The following is a 26440-nucleotide window of genomic DNA, read 5'->3' on the forward strand; positions in this document are numbered from 1 at the left end:
TACGAACTGCAGTTGTATAAACCGTCTGGCGACAAGTTCAGATAAATGGAGTTCCATGGTGCCGGAGGACGGCAGAGACGCAAAACCCTGCTCCACGACGGATGCTGCAACATTCCAATGCTCGACGACGCGACGGTCCCTTGGCGAGAACAGCGTCGCCGGCGAAAGGGTGCGTCGAAACAATTCCCCGGATACACCTGATCACGGCAGGGAGCCCTGAACGTTTCCCCGTGAGCGGCTGAGTCAGGTGGGAGGTGGAAGGTGGAGTTACGGGTGACGAGTCTCGGCGGCGGCCTCTGGTAGGGGCCCCTGGCGTCGTTGCGTACCCTGGTAACATTGGACCCCCACTTGCGCGTTTCGAAGTCGGAGGCGCATATACGACGGGCTCGACACCGATATACCCGACAACGACAACGACAACGACGCCGACCGGCGACCATCATCCGTCCTAGCGTCTGCAGTTGTTGCAGTCGGCTCACGGCGCTCACCGTTGAGCACGCGACCGTATACAGTCGCAGGGGATTCCCGGCGTTTCCCTCTGTACATAATCTCTTTGGTTGTTCGATACACTCGGTGATACCGACGATCGGCCGTTTTCCACATCGCGACTCGCGCCAAGGATAATACGTACGAGCGTTTCGCGGGATAGTGAGTCACACAGGTGCCACGAAGCAGACTGGACGAGAACGATCGGAATTCTATTTCTCTTTCTCCTTCTTTCTCTTATCCGCACGCACACAAACGCACGCGACTATATAGACTGTCTGTGGCGCGATCGGAATTGGGAAGGTCTGGAGCGAACCGATCGACCGGTCCCCACACGCGTTTCACCCGTGCGTCCACGTCGAGGACTCTTGGACGAGTGATTCGGGCACAGTGAGGGTACTCTCTCGGAAGAAGGGGTATCCATCGAGTGACAGTGAGTAGATCCCGTGTGAATTTGGTGTACGAGAAGGATTGGTGGCGCGCTACTGGTGAACCTCGAACGAGAGCAAGGGAGAAACGTAGTGACAAAACAGACGGAAGGTCTCGATCGAGATCGATCAGAGAGTGCGTGTATCTCGCGTGATTCTTTCGTGTGAAATCCGAACAATTCGGAGGGAAAGCGATATATTCGCGACACGAACACGCTCTTTCGTCTGACTTTCGAAATATTCGCCGACTTTTTGCCTTTCTATTTGCGTAGGATGCTCCTGAACACGATGCGTGATCAGGAGCGCGCCAACAAGCGGCCCGCGGCAAATCGCGACAAATTCGTTCCGCCGTCTCGTAATTTTCGTTGTTTCGCTGCGGGCGGAGTTTCGATATTTTCGTAGGCTCGGTGAATCACCCGACCGATTCCGTTACTCGCGTTCGCGGAAAGTTCAAGGAAATACGGGTGCGCTCGCTCGTTCGCTCGCTCGATCGCTAGGCTGGCCTGGCCGCTTTCTTAAATCGTTATTTTCAGCGGGGGCCGATTATTTCGCGATTCCCTGCGCCCCATTATATGGTAATTGCCGCGACACATGCTCGACGACGCGGCGTTACTTCATGCTCGAGTAACTTTGACATATTGGAAGCGTAATCGGTCGAGGCACTAAGCCGCGTGCAACTCGCCATCTCTTTTCAACTACGACGATTTTTCTTTCTAGTGACGTGCGTATGATTAATTTATAAATTTCAACATCGTTTACAATGATCGTGAATCATCGCCGTTCGATTTTCCAAGGAAAAGTAACGCTCTTTTTCGTCGAACCCATTTTTCTCGGTTTCGCGACACGGTTATGATATAAATAGTTTGAAACGCTCTGTTCGTTCACCTCGTTCTCGACCTGGCATAGATCGTCGATCGTAGACGTTCATTGATCGACGCTCAGACGTTGTTTTTTATTCCTGCCTCGTCTAAGACATGAGTCAACGTTGCTGGATATCTAAAACGATCGCCGCGAGCAGCGTTCCAGTCGTTCTAGTTTTTTAAACACGCTCGGCTTTTCTACGATATATCGCACATTGCAACGCAATTTTTCGACGCTTCTGAAACCATTCTGCACTCATAAATCATCCACGTGGTAGAGTTCAACCGATCGGTGCCAATTATCTCCTGTGTTATTATTTTCACTAATAATAATCGATATTGCACGTACGTTATTTATAGAAACGCTCTTCCAACTGTAACCACAAGATAATTCCTCGAAAGAGAAAACTCTAAAAACGTATCCAACCAATAACGACACGATTTTAAATTATTGCTGCGACGTTTAATTTCCTATTATTTTACTGATACGTTTCGAAAGGGGGAAAGAAAAGGAAAAAGAGACTGGTTAAAGTGCCACAGCGCGTTTCGGGAAACGTGTCGCGCGGTCGACAGTTCGACTGGACGATTTACGATCCGCGTAAAAGATGGTCGTATCGACGTCACGTTCGTTTCCATTCACGAATCGGTAGGAACAATAAATCACGGTTATCTCGGGGTCAGCTGGAGGCTTCTGCGTACGAATCAACGTCACGTTGCAATAACGGAACTACGTCATAAATTAACGAGCCAATCTCAGCGGCCAGTTAGCCCGACAAAAATTTCCTAGCTACCTCGAGTTACACCGGTTTCTCCAGTGCTCTCGGCACCGTTTCCTTCCATGCGATCCACCAAGGTCAAGTACTTTTCACGAGTACAAACGGCCATCCTATCGATTCTTCCTGGACCACGTTCCTATCAGCAATCCCCTTTTCCAACGTCGATGGAATCCTTCGATCTTGAATCTTCACCAGTATCGGTGGAATCCTTCGTTCTTCCATCTTTTCCAATGTTACAGTCCTTCCTCCTTCGAACTTCCATCCTTTCCTACGTCGATCCTTAGTTCTTCGAGCTTCGATTTTTCCAACGTTAATAGAATCCTTCGTTCTTCGATCTAGAGAAGGACAACAGGATTAAGGAGGGAACGAAAGCAAGGCTTCTAGTGGCAGATCGCCGAATCGTGAAAATCTAGGCGGTCAGTGTCGAAGAGCGGCAAGAAATCAAATTACGAGAACTCGAGATCTCGTTCGATTGGGAGGAAGGTGGAGGAACAATTTATCGAGCAGAAGATAAAAGCGTAGGGTAGCGAAGTCGAAGACGTTGTTACGTCGGAAGAGCGGTTTACACGCTCGTAAAGCGGTGACACGGAGGGGGTTTTACATGCGTCATCGTCGTGCAGGTACAAATCGCACGCGACCATACTCTTCGACGACAGTACACGTGTATAACGACGCGCTCGATCGCTCCTGCGAAACACGGGGCTTCGATCCTCCTTCAAGGACGCACGGTGATAAATGCGGTGCCGGAGATGACGTCCTCCGTGTTCTCCAAAATGACGATCTGGCTGGTCCTGCTGTGCTTGATCATTACGTGCAATGGTGAGTACTGATCAGGATTCTCTTTCTATTTATGTTCCTATTGTCATCGCGAATCGTTGTTAACAAATTCTTGACGAGAGACGTGGTTCGACGTTTCTACTTTCGTAAACGTTGAGACTGGCAGACGCGGTGAGTCAACGTCTTCCATTTTATTCGACGCGATATGTGTTGCAAAAAAATGCGGAAATTTGGATAAAATTTATTTTACAGGATATCGTCGACAATGCGACTTAACGTTAAAGTTATCGTAATCGGGATATAACGTAGATCGTTCGTTTCTGAGAGGAGAGAGGAATAAATTAATTTGTTGATATTTCAATTCAAGGGATTGGATTTTAGAGAAATTTCAATAAATTATACGCGTTATTATTTATTCTACCAAGATAAATCGAATAAATAAACTTTGTTGCTGAAACTTCGTCTTATTAGCGATCGTTTTGTCTATATATAAATAATGCGCGTTTTACTTCGGCGTAATGATAGTTTTAAAAACAGATCGCGTGACGCAAATGTTTGTATAAGATTAAATAGTTTCGTGCGTATTCATCGTTGGCTGACTTACCGGCGAATACAAATTTGCACGTCAATTTTCTACCGAGAAAGTCTGTAAATTATCGATGTCTGCGAATTAACAATCTAGTTACAATGAATTACGATCTGTCGCGTGACAATAAGAATTTATCGTGAATCGATATTACGGATAGCGTAATAACATCGATTGGCCAACATAAACGAATTAATATGCTAGGTGCCATTATTTTTTACGACTTTAAAGGCCACAACCTTGACAAGGGCCTCGTAACCTTTAAGTGCCATCACAGAGGTTGCATTCGAAATGATCAACGCGAGGGCATAAACATTTACTGTCAGTGACACGTAATATTTTATTATCGATCCAACTGTCGAATTTTATTCGATTCACATATACTTTTATTCCAACTTGTCTCTCTATTTTCGATTGGAATCGTAGCTAACACATTTGAATCATTAAGAATCTTCTGGCAGCATCGTAACGTTTTCATGCGATCCACTTTCACGGTATTTGAAAGCTCGCGTAAAGTAGTCATATTACTTGAATTCAAGTGACTTAGGGTCAAATGACTGAACTAACTAGAGTAGAAACTCGAATGCATACATTTCAAGTCGCAGAAACGATAAGCTCGCGCTAATACCTCGTCCTGGAATTCATTGATTCTCTCCACTATCTGAGATTTCTCGTTCAAACAGCCCTATGATATAATTGATTATACGAAGTTCGAGGAAATTCATATAACAGAGGTCAGGTTTAGGCAAGTGGATTCAATTGGCATCAGTTCATTTACTCGAGAAACGAATTTTATTCCAACGAACGAAGCTCGAACAAACCAGAGTCCTATTCTATACCGAACAATGACTAACAATAAGATCTGAAAGGAAATATTTTCTACGCCACAGACCATCTCACTTGCAAATGCATTCATTCTGACACGCAGCCTAAATTACCCGAAATCCCTCGACCGAACAAAACATCGACCACAATTCTCGCATTCGATATCCCAGAAAGAAAGAAAGAACTGACCAAAACTGCGTGGAAACCGTTTCTCGAGCACTGCCACCTTGGCAGTGAAACCAGCTCTCAAGGTGATTCTCCGTTGCCGCGTTTCGGGATGCCCGTTTCTCTTTCCACATTCGTGGCGCTCGCGACGATTCCGTTTCATTAAAAACAAGGCACGTGCGCCACGCAGCTGTCCGAGCCACGCGAAAATCTGTGTTAACAGGTTCGATTCACTTTCGTAGAGCGCGTCGCGTGTCTCATTGGAATAACAAGCGTCGAACGATTTTCGCCTGTCGCGAAACCCAGGCGAAATCACCGCGATCTCGAACGAGCGCGCTCACTTACCCGCGTAATCAGAGCGAGACGCTGATCATCGCATCGCGCATCGCTGGGAATCGTCCGCTCTCGCGGCTGTTGCGAGCTGCATTGGATGATTTCAGCGGGATTAGGAAAGTAATTGTAATCGACTATGTCCACGCGAGACGATTTTCCATTTTTCAAAGAATTCCAGTCTGAAAAAGTCTGAACCGCGCTATTGAATTCTGCAAAATGTCCCCAACCAAATGAACTATAAGAACGCGAAACACACATACGTTCCTTTTGCTTATCTTTCATAAATTAAATGCGACAAAATTAAAGCTAACGCATCTTTTATACTAAACATTCTCAACTACAAGCACCTTAGTATTTTCGTACGGAGAACAAAGAAAACGCTAGTAATATCAATGTATAAAAATATGTATAGTTGACTTTTAAAGAGTAGAAATGACTTTGAAATTATTAAACGATCATACACCACCCACGAGCGTTAAACTTTTATCTAACTTTTGTTACTTTGAAGTTACGACTCCATTTGTCTACGTGGGATATCTTGCGTATTGTAGTGAACGCTAGTATTGAGAAGAGATTGCAAATGGTATTGCAAAAGTGAATGAAATATCTGAATGAAGTATATACGCTCTGCGAAGCTTTTTATTTGGTTATCAGCGTAGTACGAGGTGGTTCTTAAACGTTGGTTACTTAATTTGGATAGAGGATCTTCTAATTATTCCGGGCAGTATAATGTACGTCATAGTTGACCCTGTTCCCTGACTTATGGAAGTCGCTCTAGTATGTGAACTTGAATCAATTTGTAGAACAATTGTTGTGCGAGGTATTCATTCACGTCGATCGTACATGTTTATTAAGAAAGAGAGAGAGAGGGATTAGCATACAAATGCATGCAACCAGTTTATTTTTGTACAAACGCGTGAATTCTTTCTTTTCATCGTGTATTGTTTTATAAGAGATTGTTGGCTAGAACGTTACGACAGAACGATGACAGAATTACAGGGAAACGTTACATATGAGGTAAGAAGGAATCGAAGTGAGTGGGATTGAAATTTCCAATAACACAGTTACCAAGTTACCGTGAAGACGTTTACATCTCGACTACGGTTCGTTGCTGGTAGCGATACGAATCGAAGCGATCGAGCGTGAAGAATTCGAGACGATCTTGGACCATGCACCGTGAATCATCCGAAGAAAAAGGAATTCGTTAGCTTGCTCGTCGGAAATATGTACTCTTCGTATAATTATCGAGTCACGTAAAAAGACTTAACAATTAAAGATAATGTATTCGATGCAACGATGAAATCGACTGCGTATCGAACTTTGAAAAAGAAAATAAATATGATCGAGAATGTAAATAACGAAAGCGGAAAATACCAAAAATATCAAGGATATTCAAAATATGGAAAATATAAAACGAAAACGTGTAACGCGTAACAGTAAGGTGGAACATTTTTGCGAGTACGAACGATCGTCAATTATTGCGCCCGTAATATTGATCGCGAGACATTAATCAAATTTGATATCCCGGAATTTCAGTGGTGATTTTTTTACCGATCGTTTTTCTGTGCGCGCGTTCTCGTAAAGCATTCGCGGCATGGCCAGGGAGCGGCGTGCTCACGAGCCGAAAGAACTGGTTCTTCTGCGGAGGGTGGTTAAACTCGATGCAATGCGTGCATTTAGTGAAACATCGCTCTGGAATGCAAACACGTGGGGAAGGGTAGGAACCTGCATGGGAACTATCGTACGATCCTGCGTTACGATCCACACCACTGAATTTTATGCGTTCCATGGACACGTTCGTTTCGCTCCCGTCTAACTATCTTCTTTCCTCCGATTTTGCGTAACGCTCGTCTATTTCCATCTATTCGACGATCTTCATTTTCTCTGATCTCGTAATACGATTTACGCGTTGCTTTCTTAAACGTCGAACAATGTGATTAATATTAATCCAGTTGTATCGTGAATTCCAAACGTTCAGATATTCAATTCTTCTTAGTATTTTCGATTTGTCAATGCCTGTAACATTGCCTCAACGAATACCGTCTCTATATTTTTTTATATTTTCCCAACGACTACAATCCGTGATAATTCTCAGCAGCTGCGGCTCGCAGCAATATCCAGCAACTCGTTGTTTCGCGCTTTATAACCATCTGATGGTGTCAAAAGAACAACAATCGAACCTTCTCAATCTATAACTTTTGCAGCGTGCAAGATGCTCCTTGGACTCTTTAAAGAATTCTATATACTTTTCCTTCTTCCTTCCCTTTCTTACCGTGAGACGTGGCTTCGTGGAAGATATAAAAACCTCGAGCGCCACGAAAACAGCGTTACTAATCGGTAACGAAATTTTTATCCACTCTTTCTTCTTTCTTTCACGCTTTCGTTTCTTAAAACAGCAGAAGCAAAGAAGTTCATTAAGGGACCAATATTTTTCTTCTGGTGACCAACTACTGCGTCGTATGAAGAAACGGAAACGAGGTTCGATGAATTCCGGGGTTAATCCTGGCCAAGGACAACGCTCCGATCGCAATGAAATAAACGATCGTCGATCGTTCTCGTATCTCGAGTTACATAGCTCGAAAGATCGATCGAACACATACACCGGCTGTGCTGATTTTGTAATATTTCTCAAGAGGCATCATCCCGAGATGCGAACAATAGATAGAATCGATTAAAAGAAACGATTTACAGAAAACATGAGTTTACCTCTATAAGAAGTAACTTCAGCCAACGAAGATTTATCGTATTTTCTTGACCCACTTCGATCAATTCCTTGTTCGCTTAGAAATCATCTATCTTCGTTCGCGAATCGTCTCGTTTGGACAAGGAAATAACGAAGATTTAATATAAGCAGCAACAGAGCTTTGAACTCTTCAGAAAAACTTCACGTATAATCTCTATACAATGCATGAACGATACGTGAAAAGAGGCATACATAAAATAGATTAAAGTAACTCGATAGCCGCGAGTCTCGATTTAACCGGTCTGCCTCGGCGTCGATTAAGCCGCGGTTAATCGAGATCCCATCGCATTAACGTACAGCTCTAGAACACGAGGAAACTCGGGAAGATTCATCGAACGAACAGAAGCATCCTCGTTTATCTTTAAAATCATGCTTCTTTGAAACAAACTTTCGTGCGATCTTCATCACGGCAACTGTCGAGAAGCTTTCTCCGTCGATCCTGTTGTCATCGATTTGGGAACGCGGTCGAAACCTTTCTGGGAAACCCGACTATGGCAATCGTTTCCTCGAACAGTATTTCTTCCTCGTCATCCCGGTTCAAAGTCATCGGGAATGGAAAAGGTTTCTTGAAAATGAAACTGACGTCACTGTTGCTCGTTAGCTGGCTAAAAGAAGGAACGTGAAAGGAATACAGGAATAGTTTAGAGCCGTTCTTTTCCCACTCTTTACGACCGTGATAGCGTATAACTACGTCGTTTCATCTTGTGCGTTGAATTACGCGTGCTGATAAGACACGTTGCGAGCTTTCTGAAAGAGCAAAATGACTCGGTTCCGCTGACAACTAGCCAGTTTTGCGTCAATTACGCTTCTGTAATCGCAAACACGTATTCTTCGATTCTGATAATTTATAAAAAGAAGATACTTCGGGGAAGAAATAGAACCACGAGTGGTTTCGATTAGTAACGAGAAAAACTCGGCAGAGATCGATAGAATCTTGATTATAATGATACCGATTAACGCAGTGATTGGAACTTCGACTAATGAAAGATTCAATTGTGATTCCTTGTAAGAGCAACGGTAGAAACTGAAAAATATTGTCACGTTATTATTGTTTAAAAGCTTTTAATCTTTAAGATATTAATCTTAGAATATCTTGAAACAGTTGATACCCACTCGTTGTGCGTCGTGATTGCGATAACGATAATCAAAGTTCTATCGTGTAATATTTGCATGCCCTAGATGTGACAGAAATCGGTATACGAGCAGAAAGCATGAGATATAGGTTAATAATGTTAAAAAAATTGATCGTGAATACATATGTTCATTTTCGCAGAGGGTAATTACAGGGCAATTTCACAGTTAAGAAACAAGTAGTTCGTTCGAAAAGTATGCGCGGCAAAAGTTGATAATCGTTTGGAAGTTTGCCGGGAACATTTTGGATTACACCGAACGATTATCTACACGCGTTCCTCGAAGAATAGTTTCTTGAAATCCCGGTGCAAATATACATTCTTCTCGTTCGTAAGTAGGTACATATTGACGAAAAATACTAACCAAACATTCCAGCAAGTCAAACTTTTGCATTCTCTTAAAATATACGTTCTTGAAGAACGTTGCTGGCATACCAGTGTACCATAAATATAACTAGTATTTTCTAAAATACTTTCCAAAATTCAATCTCCCTGACTCGTCTTCCAATCGCCAACCATTCGACACCATCTTCGTTCTCTCATTTATTTTTTCACTGCTCTTAGTATCTTAGTCGACGTACGAAATTTCTGTGGTTATGGCGATGTGGATCTCGAAAAAAGGCAACGCCCAACGGACGTATTTTGAGTTTCACAACGTCGTCTACGTGGGAAAAGAAATCGGCCGGTGTCTCTAATTGTCCTCCCGGAGACATCGATGTAAGGTTAACGACCGTGGCTGCGCGTCCATCGGCTCGGTCTTAATTACGGAACGATATACTCTTCGACTTGGTCGAATCCTCGTTTTTCTCCGTTCTTCGCTTCTCTCGCGGCCGCTCCTCGCCACAAGAAACGGCTGGCCTTGTCTTACGGTCGATAATCTTGGGATGGGATTCCATTGTTGTGGAATTAGTCACGGCGAGACCTGCGAAGATACATCCGGGACGCGTACCTGGGCCAGCACGAAATCTCCAAATGCCAAATGTTTTAATCGGCAAGGTTATCAGCCGCGGCTAATCGGCCGTTAAATCATTAATCGATCTACAAAACAGTCATATCGTATGGTAAAATTGGCGAATGATATTAATCGACGGAACGTTACGTTCACTGCTGACCATAAATATCAGCATACCCATTTATATTTAATGTATCTTAACGCGTAATTTTCTGCTTATTTTATTACGAGTCTGTTATTTCATTAGCATCGTTTAATTGGCTAAGAATCATGGCGATGTAAGTTACAGAACGGTACTTTGCGTTCATTATTACGAGAAATTCATTATATATTCCTTCGAGGCGCGAAAACTTCTCGTCGTAAAGTCTAAAGCTGTAACTTGATTAAATATGAAACTAACCAGATGATATTCGTACGACGTGACTGAAACGCTCGATTAAATTGAGTTTCTTAAAACCTTCGCTCGCGTCACTGTAATATTCAACCTTCCGTATGTTCCTTACGACATAAAATACCGAACGCAAGTGAAAATTGTTGGAGTTTTCCAATAAACGTAACCATATTCGACAGTGTAGGTGATGTGGAGGATATTTCGGTTGTTAATGTATTTAAAATTAAAGGGACCTCGATGATTCGCGACGGGCAACGATCGAAAATTACGTGGCGGAATATCAAGGACGCGATGAAGAAAGTAAGAAAGTACGAAGAAAGTAAACGGTGGCCTTGGACTGGCTGAATGAATACGGCGTGACTTAGATGCTGCACGATCGTGTCCGTTCTTTCTTTTCTTCTTCGCTCTTTCCTTTCAAAGTTCATCCAGTTTTATCATATCCTTGACGAATATGCCTGCTAAAGCAATTCACGGTAATCAAATTTCTCTGTTCTGTCCAACGACAGACTTAAAAAATCGTTCAACGAATTAAATAAGTAATTGGCGAAGTTTCTCGAAACGAACTATGTTGGATTTAACTATGCTGGAGTATTATCGTTGATTTTTTATATATGATTATATCAGATGGCAACACCTACACACGCTATACCACCTTATGCAACAATTCCCACAGTCCGTTGCAGCGAAGTCAAATGACGAAGGATGCGGATTAGCCACGTCACGGTTTCGAATAATAATTTAAAAAGCATAAAATAGTGCTAAATACTTGAAAGAAACGAGGAAGCGATGACTTAATAAACATATTCCATGAAAATCACTGTTATTTGGAGAGAAAGTTTTCCAACGAAAATCACAGATATTCCGTTTATTACCTTCTAACATTCCTCGTATATCTCTAATTACAAATTACAGCTCTAATATTCCTGCAATAGATATTACTATTAACGTTAAGCAATATCTATACGTAGAATATTTTCTACATTTCTCAAGCAATCTGATTCTGTTGAGTTCTCGTTAATTATTTATAAACTCTATGTAAATAGGCTGCACGATACCGTCTTCTTTTCGTTCAAGATATTACGTTAAAAATATTCGAAGGTCTTCGTATCCTTTTGCCTGCTGTGTAAAATTATATTGCGCAGGCTGTTACAGAATAATGGCGAAATATTTTTAATTGAACGAAGAGAAACAACGATGCTACAAAGAAAAGAAGGAAAGAAAGAAAATGATAAAAATTCTCCGATTTTGAACCGATAGACAAAAACTTTTGGATTAAGGAGCGCAGAATAATAGCCATTAAAATGTGTACACCGTGTATGTATGTAAAGCATCGGAACCATCGTCGTCATCAACAATGTAATCAACGCGACTGCTCTACGTGTCTGCTATAAATTCCAAAGTTTATACACCTTGAATGCAGTGAAATTATATTACCAGTTACCAGCCATGAGTATGTCAATGTAAAGTGGGAAACGACCTTCCAGTGTCAGCGACCAGGTTTGCTCGTCTTGAGGACGAGCTTCGCCACATGGCGAACGTAACGAGACAATACCAAGGACCAAGTTCGGCACGGACGCGTATTACATACCGTGGCCACGTAGAAAGTGTGGAACGGTGCACACGGTGGCTCTTTCATTCAGAGAAATTTGACCGTGATCGTTCGCCGAACAAAAACGGCCGACTTTCGATACAATTAACGATACGGGCTATTTCGAGATGGTTCTATCAAGTTTTTACGTGTGCAATTCTGCTGTCGAGGCAACTTTTTAATGAGAGCTCGCTCGTTAATTAGAAGATCCTAACGATACTGTGATAACTAGGAAGATAAGATTGATGCGTGGAAGTGAAACTTCCAGTGAAAATCGAAAAGAAAGTGGTAGAAATGGGAAAGAAGGAATTATCGAAATTCGATTTGATTGCCAATGAGATTGTAGGACCTGTGTTACAGAACGATTGATTTGGTATTCTAGACGCGGTGTATCGAGCCGAGTTTTACGACGCTAATTCTTCGTGGTTCCCCCTTTTAACAAATATTTTATTATCGATCCGTCCCTGGTTCTATTTGCACATGGCGACAGACGCGCGACGCAAGGCGATTGTCTACGTGACTGTCGTAGCTTCCTGCCCGATGTGTCCTACATATATATATATATATATATACATACATATGTTCAACCGAGTTCCTTTGGATCACGATGTGACTCTTCATTGGAACACGGAGCCTGTTCAATTTTTCTGGTTTCTCAAAACTAGAAAAAATTTAACGACCAAGTATCAAACAAAAAGTTCGTCGACTTTAAACGATAAAAACCTATAGGCTCGGTTTCTATAGATAATATAAAGAATACAACGGAAATTATTGAGACCTTGAAGATAACACTATCTAAAATGAATAATTAGATGCTAATAATATTATTCAGTCAACTATTCCACTGGATGATATTTCGAGAAATTTTCGAATGCCAGACCAGTTGGTAATTTAAAGGAACGTGATCGCGTTATCGATACATGTCGCGGTATTTAAAATATTTCTGGAATTCTCGAACACGCAACCTATGAGGCAATGTTCAAACGAGCCATTTTAATATGTGACTTTCCTTTTTCCACTGTCTTACCGAACAAACTTTAAACATCTCCAAGTTACTGTACAAGTCTGGTGAAATTCGAAATTTCATTTTTAATCTCGAATTCCATCGTGACGATCTGTTGATAGGCGTACCTGTGCCGGAAGAGTCTAATGACGCTACAACGATCAATGCTACCACGATCAGCCCGATTTCTATGGATCCTGAAATTCAGGGTCACTCGATGGACGATATCTTGCCAGGAACGAAGGCGCCACCGAGCCCCGTGCTATTCGTGAACGTTCCGGAGCACACGGAAACGGAACTCGGCTCGTCCGTTCTTCTAGCATGCAGAACCGCTAATCCTGTGGCCGAGTGCCAGTGGTCCTGGCAACCTTTACCACCGGTTCACCTGCCACTTCCGGATATCAGCGAGACACCAGCGACCAGTTAGTTACCGATACATTTTCATATTAAAAGACAAATCCATTAAATCCATGAAGTTTTCTTATTCGTTTGCGAATTTTTATGCAATTTCATACTTTCATGAAGGAAACCAGAGAAATGGAATCCATACAATAATTCGTTTCGTCTACTACAAATTACGATTGGTGCTCCACTTCGGATATTTTATATATTCTTATATATTATACGGATTCTATGGATTTCTGCGAGCTTTAAATTTAGCATAAATGCATAAGAATCCGCACTCTAATCACGATGTTGCGAGTACTTCAAGTTTAGCGTTGAAGCTTCTTAAGTATCATAGAATAAATTTATGCTCGATCGATCCCAAGTATATTTCGTCTTTATGAATAAAACGATCGATAATACAATTTTTTATTTGTTTCGATTATGACGAACACCCGTGAGTCAAACTTTCGATAAAGCTGTGTTATTTTCCACGGCACTCGTGTACCGCGTATTTATCGAAGTTCTCTTATAATTTATAGCCACCACGGTCTCGGTGATTCAGACGACAACCACGCCGACTACCAATCCGCTGCCGGTACGACAATTTCCTGCCTTCGGGAACAATAGCAACGACTGTTCCGTAAGATTCTCAAGTACGAAGCACGAGCAGACCGGATACTGGAGCTGCGCCGCGAGAACTTCCACGAATGATCCTTTCACCAGCACGGAACCTGCTAAGCTGAGCATCGTTAATGAGCACCAGAGTATGGAATGTTGATTGTCTCTTCTTATCCTTCTAATTCGACGTCCAATTACGTTATATTTCCTGAATCTGAAAACTTATTCGTTAGAAAATAATTAAAGAGGAAGAGAGTAAGAAAGAACAAGATGAATGTTGATATTTATAAATGTCCAGATCCTCTGATCGTATTTGCGAAGCTCGATAACGTCGTGGAAGTACCAGCAGGATCCTCGGCGCAAATAATGTGCCAGATGAAAGCATCTGTCCGTGAATGTCAATGGTCCTGGAGGCAGTTGAACCAATCGCAGCCGTGGAACCTCGAGGTGAAGCGATTTCCAGCTTTCGGCAACGACAGCACCGATTGTAGCATTAAATTCAAGAACGTGCTGCCTGAGCAAGAAGGATACTGGACGTGCGGCGGCAGAATCGACCCGAATTCTTCGTTCACGCAGTCGAACCCCATTCGATTTCTCATTTCGGAAGGTAACAGATTCGAATTCATTTTGTCCTCTTGAAACGATATCTTTAAAGAATTCCTTTCAATATCAGAACGATAAATTTTTGTTTTTTGATTTTCTTTCGCAGTTGAATTCGTACAATTGTCCAGAGGAATCCAAGTAGCGCCTGGTGAATCGGTGCTCCTCAGATGTCTGGTGAACAAGCCGGTGGTACAATGCGAATGGTCCTGGAGGGCATCCAACTCGAGTCAGGCACCTTTGTTAGTTAAGAAATTCAATCCTAACAAAGACGCGGATCACGATTGTTCGGTGAGATTCAAGAACGTTCTGTACGAGGAGGAAGGATTGTGGACGTGTGGCGTTCGACTGTCACCGCATGGAATTCTTCACGAAGCGCCACCTGCGACTGTTAGCCTCCTACCTACAGGTGTGAATATAATCAACGAAAATATATATTTTTTCACAGACCAATATTGTTAGGAAATTAACGAACGCGAATATTAACAAGCAATGCACGATTTCTTCGCACGTTTATCTGCCAAAACGTGGATTTAATCGATCAATTTATCTCGATCGATGTTCCAGCCAAAGTCAACTTCGTTGAAATGCCGTCGGACACTTCCGTGCCGATTGGTACGGAGGCCACGTTGAAATGCGTAACGAGCAGCCGCGTGGAAAAGTGTACGTGGACCTGGAAATCACTTCACGGAAACGAGCCAGAAATCGTCGCTCAGGAATACCCAAGCAATGGCGACCTTGGTAGAGACTGTTCGCTCACGTTGCCACGAGTATACGCCGAAAAACAGGGTCAGTGGGCTTGTCAGGTGTCGATCAGTTCCCTCAACACGATGCTGACCTCGCCGTTCGTCAAGCTCACCGTATTCGAGCAAGGTATATTTATTTTCGTCAACGTCCTTCTCGCTTCCACCTTCCATCATTTCCATAACTTCTTCCACCTTCTATCGTTTTAACCTTCTTGCTACTAAACAGCAGATGTTAATGCAAATTTATACTTTAGATAAGGAGTACTATACTTTGCATATTATATGCAAATTCCCCATAAATACACAGAGATCTATCGGCAATCTAATTATTACCTGACATTTCATTTCCATCGTTCGCTCGTTTTTCATTTTTATTGCGTTATATTCTGCATCGTATTACCATATTCTCGATATTTATATTACGTAGCTCGATCACTATTTCCGCGCCTAATGCATCTCCACGGATTTGTATTCAATTTTACCAAAGGTCATGGGGTCCGTACGACAAAGTATCATAATGATATTTAATTTTCAGACGAAGTGAAGTTCTCGGAGCTCTCTCAAGACATCCAAATATCAGCCGGAGGGAGCGTCTTCCTGCATTGTGTGACTTCGTCGGCCGTGGAACAGTGTCGATGGTCCCTGACCCCGGTAAACTCGAATACCACGGTAGTGGTAAAGCAATTTCCGGCGGCCGGAAGCGAGGCCAGGGACTGCAGCGTCAGGCTGACGCACGCACTCGCGGAACAGGAAGGATTGTGGACCTGTGGCGCCAGGGTACGTGGCAAACAGAACTACACGGATGCACCTCCGGCCAAGCTGAGTCTTCTGGAACCAGGTATCATAGAATCTTGAGACGGATTCGCGACATTCCTTTCCTTTCACGGGTGAGGGTGTACAAAGAGCAATCGATCATAGATCCATGGATCTCTGGTCGCCTCGCGATATTCGCAACAACTTCGAGGCGTGGTCGTGGATCGGCCATAGATCCTGAAGAGTGTACAGCATCAACGTATATTGTGTATATATTAGCAAATTACGGATGAGTCCATCAACTTGAACTTGAAATACGAAGAAGTTGTAGAGAAATAATCGAGTTTCCGGGTAATGGCGTCGAGAGAACCTTTTCACCTCGGCAATCGTGTAATTTGCTTTTCGAGGCTGTAAACGAGCGGACGTAAAGGTCGCATGTATATCGCCAAGAAAGGTCGGTTCTTTGTTGTTTATACAAAGAATGATGACGTCCTTTCTCGGGAGAAAATCAATGACGATCATCGCCGAGATTCATCTCTTATGAAACCACGATATTAACGATCGTTGTGACCGTATACTGATGATCATCTTTGCATATTATTCATCTCATTTTGCTTCGTTACGTTAGACGAGGATTGCACAAAGCTAAACTTGGTATTATTCTTACAGTCAGTTTTTTTTTTTTTTAAATATGTAGATATATGAAAAGAATGAATATGATTAAGGAAGGGCACTTCGACGTTATTTTTCCGGCATTCAGGAGTCGTTTTTCCGGATATTCTAATTAAATGACTCATCCTTTGCAATGTATACATGATGTATCGTGTAACGGACATTAGTATTTCTGATCGATATCGTTTGGAAGATCGTCACTGGGAAAACACGTAGGGAAAAAGCACAGTGACTAGCTTTCAAAGCATCGAGAAAAATCGATCGCGCTATTGTACTATGTATCGCAAAGTCTTAGAATATACAATTGAAAGCCGCGCGGGCACGATTAAAGGAATTCGTAGAAAGAACGAAAATAATGATCGATCATCAATCTTAGTACCGTAGACGAGGAATTGATCGCGTCTAAGTTCTCCGAAGACTGTTGTGGGTGAAGGCATCGCGGTGGTGATGGAATCTGTACGATGTTTCGAGTCTCATAGATGATGTCTACTTCTCTCGATGGCTTATGATTTAGTCATCAATCACGTATATATTGTAAAAGAGGTAGACATATAAAAAAAGAAAAAAGTATATCCGTTTCTTCGGTCTGCAATTTTTATTTAAATGAGATTATCATATTCGATTTAGCATTTTCTTTCCTCGATTCTTGTAAGGAATCCATTGTTACGTTCTGCAACAGACAATAAGATTCCTTGCTCGTTATCCAGCGTACCGTTATCGCACATATCGCATTTGCATCGATTAGCATTAGATCGTCCTAATTTATCGTTGTTTTGGTCGCATCCATTATTGTTTCCCTCGCAATTCCTTGATAAATCTTCAGGAGGATTTATTAGATCGTTATGCCTCGGGGCTAATCAAAGCCTGGCAATTAATGAGCGATTAATAATGCTGTCCGGTTTTCTTATAGGACACATGTATCGTTAAAAGGAACGGTAAATAATATATCCAGCAAGATCGTTCCATTAATAACAATTATTTCATCCGCGCCATTAAATTCTCTATCTTATTTGTCAAGCATACCATGCAATATGTCTCTGTGCTCACTAAACTGTATTTCAAGCGTAATGTTTCTTTTTATCCCCATCGATGGCACGCTTAAGAAGCGCACCTTACTCGTTAAATAACATCTATCACTCAATGTCATTCACCCTTTCTTATTTATATGCTCAACGGCAGGTCTACGCTCAAATGATTTCGCATTTAGCATAGTTAGTAGCCGCGTTAGTAAGTACGCGAAACCGTATTGTGTGTGTAAGCCTTTTCGCGAGCATTCTGGCTACGTTTATTGTCATTTCTCGTATTATTTATTGTCGAAAGTCAGGGAAAGTGCTTTGAACAAACCCTCGCCAATGAAGTTTGCCGACTTACGATCCATCGATTCGAGATTGTTTCTTCTGTTCTCTTCTCTTTTCATTTTTATTTTCTTCTTTTTTTTTTTTTTCTTTTACTTCCTTGATAAGACGATGGATTCGAAAGTTTTTTCAAAGCGATGCTAATTAATCCGAGACGTTTTGACGAACAGCAGAACAATTGCACAAATTGGCCTGCTGTAAGAGAGTAACCAGGGAAAAAGCGTTCGTGCTCTTCGTTCGTTCTCACGCGTAACGTTAGATCTGAGACGCATTAGCTAGTAACTATTTAAAAAGACTACGCGTAGAAATTTTAATGTTTAAGGCTACGAATATTTATTTGTTAAGCGAAGTAGGTCGTTTAAGAGACTCCAGTGTGCTAATAAAGATTAGACTCGTCACGGGGCCGTTAACGAATCAAGTTAGCTGAACCGTGGCCAACGTGTTGCTAAACGAGAAGTCAACGTACCGATGACATTACGAAAACTCCACGATCAAACAGGTTTTTTTTTTTTTTTTATTAGAAATACTACGATACGCACTTTATACATACTCATTATATTCAATTACATGCTAAAATTAACTCTAAGTAGACAATTCTTACTGTTAAGCGTCCCGTTTGAGATGTTCACCTTCGTTTCGAATAATGTAGCGTTGTCGTTGCCGTCGGTCGACCGGCCGTCACTACGAAAGGATAATAATTACGTTTGAATCACTGTAATTACTAAAGGCACAAAAATAATATCAGCAAACGATATCAATATTAAAGAAGGAATTCTAATTGCGACGTTGTCGTTCGAAGAGTCCCGGATATTCATAGGGAACACGATACACATCGCGTGCAATAATCAAACGTAGAACGCTTTCGTTCGAAGCTAATTAATACCTTCGTGTGCCATTGAGTTACTGTTAAGTTCCCAACGTGAACAATACAGGAATCTACACCGGGATGTGATCGGTGGATCGTCGTACGTTTCCATGCGCGCTTGAGTATCAGTCTCTCCGGCATTGTAAACCATTTCTTTAAATAAATGATAATACGAAAACGTCATTGCGGTCTTTCTCATTCCCATCGCCTTTGATACTAACATATGTACGCTATACATATACCATCGAAATAAACTTAAAACGTCCTATCCAGATGAACGATATTTTTGAAAATATATGTATACATGTATAATAAATTGTGTACCATTAATGAATCATTTTAAGTATCATACTCTTTGCCATATGTGAACACACGTTACACAACGAACATCTTCGACACATCGACACATTTTTCACATATTGTACCCTAACAAAAAATATGTCACGTGAAATCTGCTTGTGCACGGTGTGAACACTTAATGCACACGCGTTGATATATGTTCGATCCTGGATGAATCTGCACTACCGAAGGAGAGACATCAACGCTTTCGGTGATTGGGCTAGAAACGAATCGATGAAACAAAGTACTGATTACAGAAAAGATTGATGATTTTTAGAACCGGTGACTGTGGCATTGTGGGCTGTGCCCCATCAAATGACCACTCTTTCGTGCAAAGTAGAAACTGTGCTATCGAAAGTCCAATGCCACTGGATCCACGCGCCGAAAACTCATATTTTTCAGAATATCAGTGAAACGAAAAGGTAACTTTTCTTCTTAATTCAACATCGTCCGAGCTGAGAACTTTCTGAATTTTATCTCCCTTTTTTTCTTTGTGTCTTTTAGACACAACGTACAGATGGATTATCGTACAGGCGTATGTACCTTGGAATTCAAACCCGATCATTCAGATTTAGGGAATTGGATGTGCAAATTTACTGTCCCAGACACCGACGAGGAGATAGGAAGCGCAACACTCGTTCTATTAAATAGTCTTGGCGGTGAGTATTATTAGATTCCATTATGCTATCAAACTTTGAAAAAAAGAAATAGATATTATTTTGTTTTCAATTCATTGTTGTAGATGAAAAGTTGGGATGGATCGTAGGTGCTCTGACGACCCTGATTTTATTCCTAATGATTATTATGGTTGTTTTAGTAGTTTGTAAAACACGTTTATTTATAAGGAACTCATCAAAGGTTTTAGAAACCGTTGCTGCGTCGGGGAAGAAACGGGTTTCGCAGGTGAACAACGAACGGTATACTGAAAATCCATCAAAATTAGATACACAAATTTCTGAGCCAAATCAAAATGTAACAAATATCGATAGCGTTCTTCCAAATAGAAGTCCACATTTATACGAGCATGTTGGAAAATATAGGAAGTAATCGAAAGAGTACGAAAATCTCCGAAAATGAGTTAAATTTGTTCTTCTCAAATCTAAGTATATCGTAAAATCAAAATTAGCCTGTAAAACAAATGTATTAATAAATAAATATATAATAATAAACGTAAAAAGTTAGAAAATATATTTTATATAATATAAACCTTTTTTACAATAACTATGTATGTATATATATATATAATGTGTGTGTGTGTAGTAGTAGTAACAAGTAGTAGTAGTAGTAGTAACTAAATACTATTTAAAAGCATCCAATTGTGACTGTATTTTCTCTAGATTATGATACAGATCTATGAGTTCTTTCTTATCAAATTCCACAGTTAATTTTGATTCCTCTTCTCCTGTCAAATTCAACTGCAATAATGACATTGGCCGCACGTCTTTTTTAATAGAGGAAGATGCAGCTTGAATATTTAAACACCAATCAATGTCTTTAACCTAAAGCAGAATAAATTAGTATAAAATGCATGTTCTTATTTCTTACATCCATCCATGTAGATAATACTGATGGTCATTATCATCGTGACATACCTGAACAGGAAATATAGACATCTGTCTAAAATGATCGATTATTCCTTTACTATATGTAATCCATGCATTTAAAAATATTTGAATTTTCTCATCATCCGTTTTAAAAGTGTCCTTCAAAGTGTTTTCCATCAATTGCGGTTTTACAATATTGCAAGTAGCTTGTTTGTAAATCAATATTATCGCATCTAAAAGGCAAGTTAGATCATCCTTATTCAAATCCAAGGAAACCAATAGTTTTTCCTCCTCTTCTTCACTGAATATTTTTGTATCAATAGCAGACTGAAGCGTCTGACAAATACGATTAATTAGTAAGCGGAATTTACTGTTGTCTACCTGGTTTGCTATTTTTAAACCTCGTTCGAGCCTAAAACAAATAATGCCGATTTAGATGAAACAACTGAAATATGAGATCACTATACTACGAATCTAAAAATTGCTGTGAGTGTCGTTTATCGAACAAGAAAAAGAAAAATGCTTGATAAACGACACTCACAGCAAATTTTAGATTTTTCTTTTTTTTTTTTAAGAAAATGCATTAGTTACAATAAACCAATTTAATAAGAATTAAAGATTTAAATACTACCGCGGTGTCACTGTGATCCATGAAGCCATGATACTTGACACATTTATAGGTTATGCGACTAACTTGAGAATAAAAAGTTGAAGAAATCAATGAACATGATTTGACATTACATTTTTAGCATTAATTTAGTTAATCAGCGCTGAAATTTTCAAAAATAGCAGTTAGTTGTGCGCTGCATTCTTGTATCACGAATTATACATGTATTTAGGTGGGTGTATCAGTACTGAAACTGTGCACTTGATAATTTTAACATAAATTAAGATTTGCACTATATCGTATTTGTACTATGAATACGATTTACACAGATATATACTGCAGTCAAGAAAACTAAATCTTACGCGGACCTGTTTTCTTCCAAAAAAAAAAATAATTTAAGGTCTATCAAAAGTTTATTACTCACACATGAATGCACGTGCGCATACCGTGATCACTGGATCAAAGTACATAGATAAATAAGATTATGAGCGTGTAGAAAACAACACAGTAGTTCGAAATTTTTCAGAATAATTAAATATGTCCTCAGATTATACCGAATACGACAAGGTACTACTTAAAATAATTATTTCTTAAAAGTAATTATTCAGATAGATATTATAACTTCAATATGTATAGGTTTAATACTTTTATTATTTTACAGGTACATCCACGAATTTTAATTCCTGAACTATGTAAACAATTTTATGATCTAGGATGGGTAACTGGTACTGGTGGAGGAATATCTATTAAACACAAGTAAATAATATTGTCTTCTTACATTATATATTAAAGTTAACATGTTAATATAAAATAATAATTATATTTATAGAGACAAAATTTATATTGCCCCATCCGGTGTTCAGAAAGAACGTATTTGTCCGGATGAAATGTTTGTACAAGATATTAGTGGAAATGATTTAGAACTGCCACCAGTAGAGAAAAAGTTGAAGAAATCTCAATGCACTCCATTATTTATGTGTGCATATATCAGGAGAAATGCTGGAGCCGTAATTCATACCCATTCAAAATTTGCTGTAATGGTGACATTACATTGGCCTGGAAAAGAATTTCGTGTTACCCATCTTGAGATGATAAAGGGTATAAAATGATAATTATATTATTACATGTATTTGTAATTATAATGTATATGTATATACTCTTTCATTTATTTATGAAAATATATCAATATTATATAATGTAGGCATAAGGAATCAAAAATTGGGAAAAGCATATCGTTACGACGAAGAATTAGTGGTACCCATAATAGAAAATACTCCGTTTGAAGAGGACTTGAAAGATGAATTGGAAAAAGCTATCATTGCCTATCCAGAAACTTGTGCTGTATTAGTAAGAAGACATGGTGTTTATGTTTGGGGAGATACTTGGCAACAAGCAAAAACTATGTGTGTATTAATTTAATACTAATATTACTAATGCATTAAATATATCTTTTATTTTCATCTATTATATGTCTTTCTCTATTTAGGACGGAATGTTATGATTACCTATTTGACATAGCTCTACAAATGAAACTAAGTGGATTAGATCCAGCTGCGGTTCCAAAAGATCATGTACATAATAATAAGGAATAAAATTGTAAATTAATAACAATTATATAATAATTAATATTAATAGTAATAACAATATCTTTATTCATTACTTTTACAAGATAATAAATTAATATCTCTATATATTTTTCAGAGACCATGATATACAGATATATATATATATATGTATATATATAATATGTATATATGTATAATATATATATATATATATATGCTATATATTATATATATAATATATTATATTATATTATATTATATATTATATATATTATATATATATAATATATATATATAATATGTATATTGTATATATAATATATATATATATATAATATGTATATTGTATATATAATATATATATAATATGTATATAGGTATATATATATATATATATAACCATTATAGTATTAATATCTTAAACTTTTGTACATCTTTAGGTATCCAAATCAAATGGTTGGAAATCTCTTCTAATTCGTTTTGCCAACTCAATTTCTTCCTCTTGACCCAATTGACAATCTTTCCAATCAACTCGATCATCAAGATCTAATATTCTGTCTGAAGCTAATACCTCCCTACCAAACTGGAGTGGAAAGTCTTTCTTTATCCTATAATATAACTTTTGTCTATCTGGCAACTCTGCATAAAAATATAGAACACCTGGTTGTGCAATTTGCTGTAAATCGGTGTGTGGAGGTAATTCTGATATTTTAAAATTATTACATTGTGCCATCTCCTAAAACAAAAGTATCATTAATATCTACTAATCATAACATATAATATCTACATTTTTACAACATCTAAGCAATCATAACCAAAGTGCTTACCTCAAATGCTTCTTTCAGAGCTGCTGCTTGATTTTTATGAATAGGTACAACTTGTAATTGGCAATGAGATGTTTTGAAGTTACGTTCAAAGAATACAGGTATTTTGTCTAAAGTAGCATAATAATTGGTTATAGCATCTTTATATCGTTCAATTTCATCTTTTACTTCTTTTGGTAGAATAGAAAGACTTTGATGATGTGTTATTGGTAGAATTAAGAGATGATTCTCAACCAGTCCACCTCTAGCAAGTGCAACATATACTTCTATCCCAACTGATATTACTAAATGCTTAGAAACTTCAGGACTGGATAAGCAAAACCAGCACTTTGTCTGATCAAATTCTCGTTTTAATTTTTTATTGAAACCTCCATAAGATCTGGATCTTTTAGTAGTTACTTGAGATTCCATATCGTAAAAATATTGTGTACGCTTTGGTTGTTCTGATTTTTGTAGAGATGGTTCACTTAATAGCATTGATTTGGGATATGGAATATCTGTTTCATCTGTAGTTTTCATAATTAACTCAGACAAACGCGTCCGGTCAACAGGAGTCAGATTCAATGCATATAACCATTTCTTTTTTTGACTGTTCACTACAGGAGCAAGTGCTATAAATCTTGTTGCAATTTCAGTATTTCCTTCTTGCAGACTTTGATTCCTATATGGGGGTCTTTCATAATATATGCCTTCTAACGCTGATACATGATATCTTGGTTTTACTTGGGCAGTCAACCATGAAATTAATTTTGAACCCTGATATTTCAAGTTTGGTTTATTAGGATCTAAATTTGTAATATAAGCAGGCCAGGGTGAAGTCATTAATATATCAATTCCACGAAAACTAGGTTGACCTTTTAAACAAGCTTGCTTAATTGACATTACATCATTTTCATTGAAGCAAGTAGGTTTTATTTCCAACGAGCTATTTTCTGTACCGCTGATATAAGCTATTTTAAGTCCAGAACTAGCAGTATATAAACCACGTTTTCCAAGATAAGTAAGATTTTGACAAATTTCACAGCCATCAACGTCTGGATAATTATTTATATCAACTTCCTCGTTAGCGCCGATAATATAAGTTGGAACTGGTATACTTTTCACACCACTTTTATAGTCTTCAAGCTCCGTGTTGTCTTCGCCAAAAAAATTTCCCACGCATAACAAAAAGTCGAAAGGTCCGCTTTTCTTATTGATAGCATCAATTTTGTTGAATAAAAATTTAAAATGTCCTTCTACATCTCCACACATTAATACCTTTTGCTTTTCAGTCATGTTTAATAACATAACCTAAATTTCAGTAAGTAAATATATGCACAATAAGTATTAGTCAGAAATTGTATTAAAAATCCATGAATTTAACAATCAAAATAGCTTTCTAATATTATTATTATTATTATTTCAATATTTTCAATTGTATAAAACTAACACTTCCCACGACTAATGTTTTACCGCGTTTTTAACGGAAATAATTAAATAACTGCATACCAAACATCTCAATTTGTTACTATAAGATTACTAGTTCAATGTCGTAAATTAAAGTCCCTATTATAATATTCTGATACTATATAATAGTAGAGCAGACTAAGTGCGAATAAACATCGTGTTTTATCCACTTGGAAAAAGATAGAGATCCTTTTATATTCCCTATAATTGAGAGAAATACTGAAAAGCATAACTATTTAAATTACCACATTTATATATTAATAAATAATTACCTATGGTGGTAGAGTCGGTAGTGATGGAAATGATAAAGATGGTAAAGAACATTAAAGAAATCGTTCATTCTTCGCAAAGTACATACTTTTCTACAGTCGATATATCCACTTACATTGTTTACACTGATTTGATGTCAAACCACATCGTAAAACAATATTGTTGATATGTATATAATGTCATTCAGCGATACTTGTTGATATTTCCCAAACAATATTAAATATAAAAACAAACAATTACGTTACAACATTGTCTTTTTAGATTATTATTTAACGTATACATCACTTACATGTACATAAGAACACAAAGTATAAAAATCATAAAAATTTTCTGCGTATATATAAATTGATTTTTATTCTATATCTCAAAACGATAGTTACCTATGAAAGATCGAAGTTCTAACACGAAGATTAAGTGAAGTAAGAGAAAGTTTCCAACATTCAGTTACTAGGTAGGTATGTACATACATTGCTGTGAATTTTCGTGCGATAACACAGTATTTTCAGGACTGCACTTGTTACGAATAGACCACCTTGCATCTTCAAATGACCAACATCTGGAAACGATTTCCACGTCGTAAAATTCTATTGCCTACCTGCTAAACGTGCACAATTTTGCGTCTATCAAAAATATGACCGTAAAGAAAATTTCCAGGGACGGTATTTCTAATTTAAAGCAAACAATTTCAATCTTGACAGATGCACAAAGAATCGAATGACAACCTTATATAACCTAAAAATCTCTTGTGTCAAATAATTAACTTTAAATCATAAAATTATTATTTTTAGAAAAATTTATGCAAAGAT

General features: G+C 38.9%; 4 protein-coding genes across 7 annotated transcripts; 2 read left to right on the forward strand and 2 right to left on the reverse strand.

Moving 5' to 3' along the window:
• Positions 1 to 383: 383 nt before the first annotated feature.
• Positions 384 to 20555, forward strand: LOC122571386. The gene is made up of 11 exons (XM_043735062.1): positions 384 to 919; positions 2890 to 3369; positions 13166 to 13465; positions 13970 to 14194; positions 14347 to 14655; positions 14758 to 15057; positions 15216 to 15521; positions 15930 to 16232; positions 19656 to 19800; positions 19883 to 20037; positions 20121 to 20555. The coding sequence occupies exons 2-11, from the start codon at positions 3300 to 3302 to the stop codon at positions 20423 to 20425; spliced, it is 2418 nt and encodes an 805-aa protein (XP_043590997.1). The 5' UTR covers positions 384 to 919; positions 2890 to 3299; the 3' UTR covers positions 20426 to 20555.
• On the reverse strand, positions 20489 to 22094 carry LOC122571428 (COMM domain-containing protein 10). 3 transcript variants are annotated; one of them, XR_006318050.1, is made up of 4 exons: positions 21554 to 21692; positions 20971 to 21334; positions 20586 to 20877; positions 20489 to 20505 (listed from the first exon to the last, which is right to left on the reverse strand). XR_006318050.1 is itself a non-coding variant. In XM_043735157.1 (4 exons), exons 2-4 carry the CDS (start codon positions 21580 to 21582, stop codon positions 20677 to 20679), a joined length of 594 nt encoding a protein of 197 aa, XP_043591092.1. In that variant the 5' UTR covers positions 21583 to 21692; positions 21954 to 21994; the 3' UTR covers positions 20544 to 20676. The 3 variants fall into 3 exon arrangements, 2 of the variants coding, with proteins under 2 accessions (XP_043591092.1, XP_043591100.1); XM_043735157.1 differs by lacking the exon at positions 20489 to 20505 and adding an exon at positions 21954 to 21994 and having other exon boundaries at positions 20544 to 20877; XM_043735165.1 differs by lacking the exons at positions 20489 to 20505; positions 21554 to 21692 and adding an exon at positions 21954 to 22094 and having other exon boundaries at positions 20544 to 20877.
• LOC122571420 (methylthioribulose-1-phosphate dehydratase) lies at positions 21957 to 23553 on the forward strand. 2 transcript variants are annotated; one of them, XM_043735136.1, is made up of 6 exons: positions 21957 to 22096; positions 22191 to 22285; positions 22359 to 22627; positions 22731 to 22932; positions 23016 to 23125; positions 23535 to 23553. In XM_043735136.1, exons 1-5 carry the CDS (start codon positions 22067 to 22069, stop codon positions 23119 to 23121), a joined length of 702 nt encoding a protein of 233 aa, XP_043591071.1. In that variant the 5' UTR covers positions 21957 to 22066; the 3' UTR covers positions 23122 to 23125; positions 23535 to 23553. The 2 variants fall into 2 exon arrangements, with proteins under 2 accessions (XP_043591071.1, XP_043591062.1); XM_043735127.1 differs by lacking the exon at positions 23535 to 23553 and having other exon boundaries at positions 23016 to 23175.
• LOC122571415 (CWF19-like protein 1) lies at positions 23484 to 26152 on the reverse strand. Its single transcript, XM_043735114.1, has 4 exons — positions 26015 to 26152; positions 25637 to 25759; positions 23922 to 25565; positions 23484 to 23830 (listed from the first exon to the last, which is right to left on the reverse strand). The coding sequence occupies exons 3-4, from the start codon at positions 25203 to 25205 to the stop codon at positions 23531 to 23533; spliced, it is 1584 nt and encodes a 527-aa protein (XP_043591049.1). The 5' UTR covers positions 25206 to 25565; positions 25637 to 25759; positions 26015 to 26152; the 3' UTR covers positions 23484 to 23530.
• Between the last annotated feature and the right edge of the window lie 288 nt (positions 26153 to 26440).

The sequence above is a fragment of the Bombus pyrosoma genome, linkage group LG1 (assembly GCF_014825855.1).
Source record: "Bombus pyrosoma isolate SC7728 linkage group LG1, ASM1482585v1, whole genome shotgun sequence".
NCBI lineage: Eukaryota > Metazoa > Arthropoda > Insecta > Hymenoptera > Apidae > Bombus > Bombus pyrosoma.

Coding starts and splice junctions, on each gene's coding strand:
- LOC122571386 (XM_043735062.1), top strand. CDS start 3,300: ATGACGTCCTCCGTGTTCTCCAAAATGACGATCTGGCTGGTCCTGCTG. Junction 3,370..13,165: donor CTTGATCATTACGTGCAATG/GTGAGTACTGAT, acceptor ATCTGTTGATAG/GCGTACCTGTGCCGGAAGAG. Junction 16,233..19,655: donor GCTGAGTCTTCTGGAACCAG/GTATCATAGAAT, acceptor GATGATTTTTAG/AACCGGTGACTGTGGCATTG.
- LOC122571428 (XM_043735157.1), bottom strand. CDS start 21,582: ATGGCTTCATGGATCACAGTGACACCGCG. Junction 21,335..21,553: donor TGGATCACAGTGACACCGCG/GTAGTATTTAAA, acceptor TATTTGTTTTAG/GCTCGAACGAGGTTTAAAAA. Junction 20,878..20,970: donor TGTCTATATTTCCTGTTCAG/GTATGTCACGAT, acceptor ATTCTGCTTTAG/GTTAAAGACATTGATTGGTG.
- LOC122571420 (XM_043735136.1), top strand. CDS start 22,067: ATGTCCTCAGATTATACCGAATACGACAAG. Junction 22,286..22,358: donor GGAATATCTATTAAACACAA/GTAAATAATATT, acceptor TTATATTTATAG/AGACAAAATTTATATTGCCC. Junction 22,628..22,730: donor CCATCTTGAGATGATAAAGG/GTATAAAATGAT, acceptor TATATAATGTAG/GCATAAGGAATCAAAAATTG.
- LOC122571415 (XM_043735114.1), bottom strand. CDS start 25,205: ATGTTATTAAACATGACTGAAAAGCAAAAGGTATTAATGTGTGGAGAT. Junction 23,831..23,921: donor CTCTGAAAGAAGCATTTGAG/GTAAGCACTTTG, acceptor CTTTTGTTTTAG/GAGATGGCACAATGTAATAA.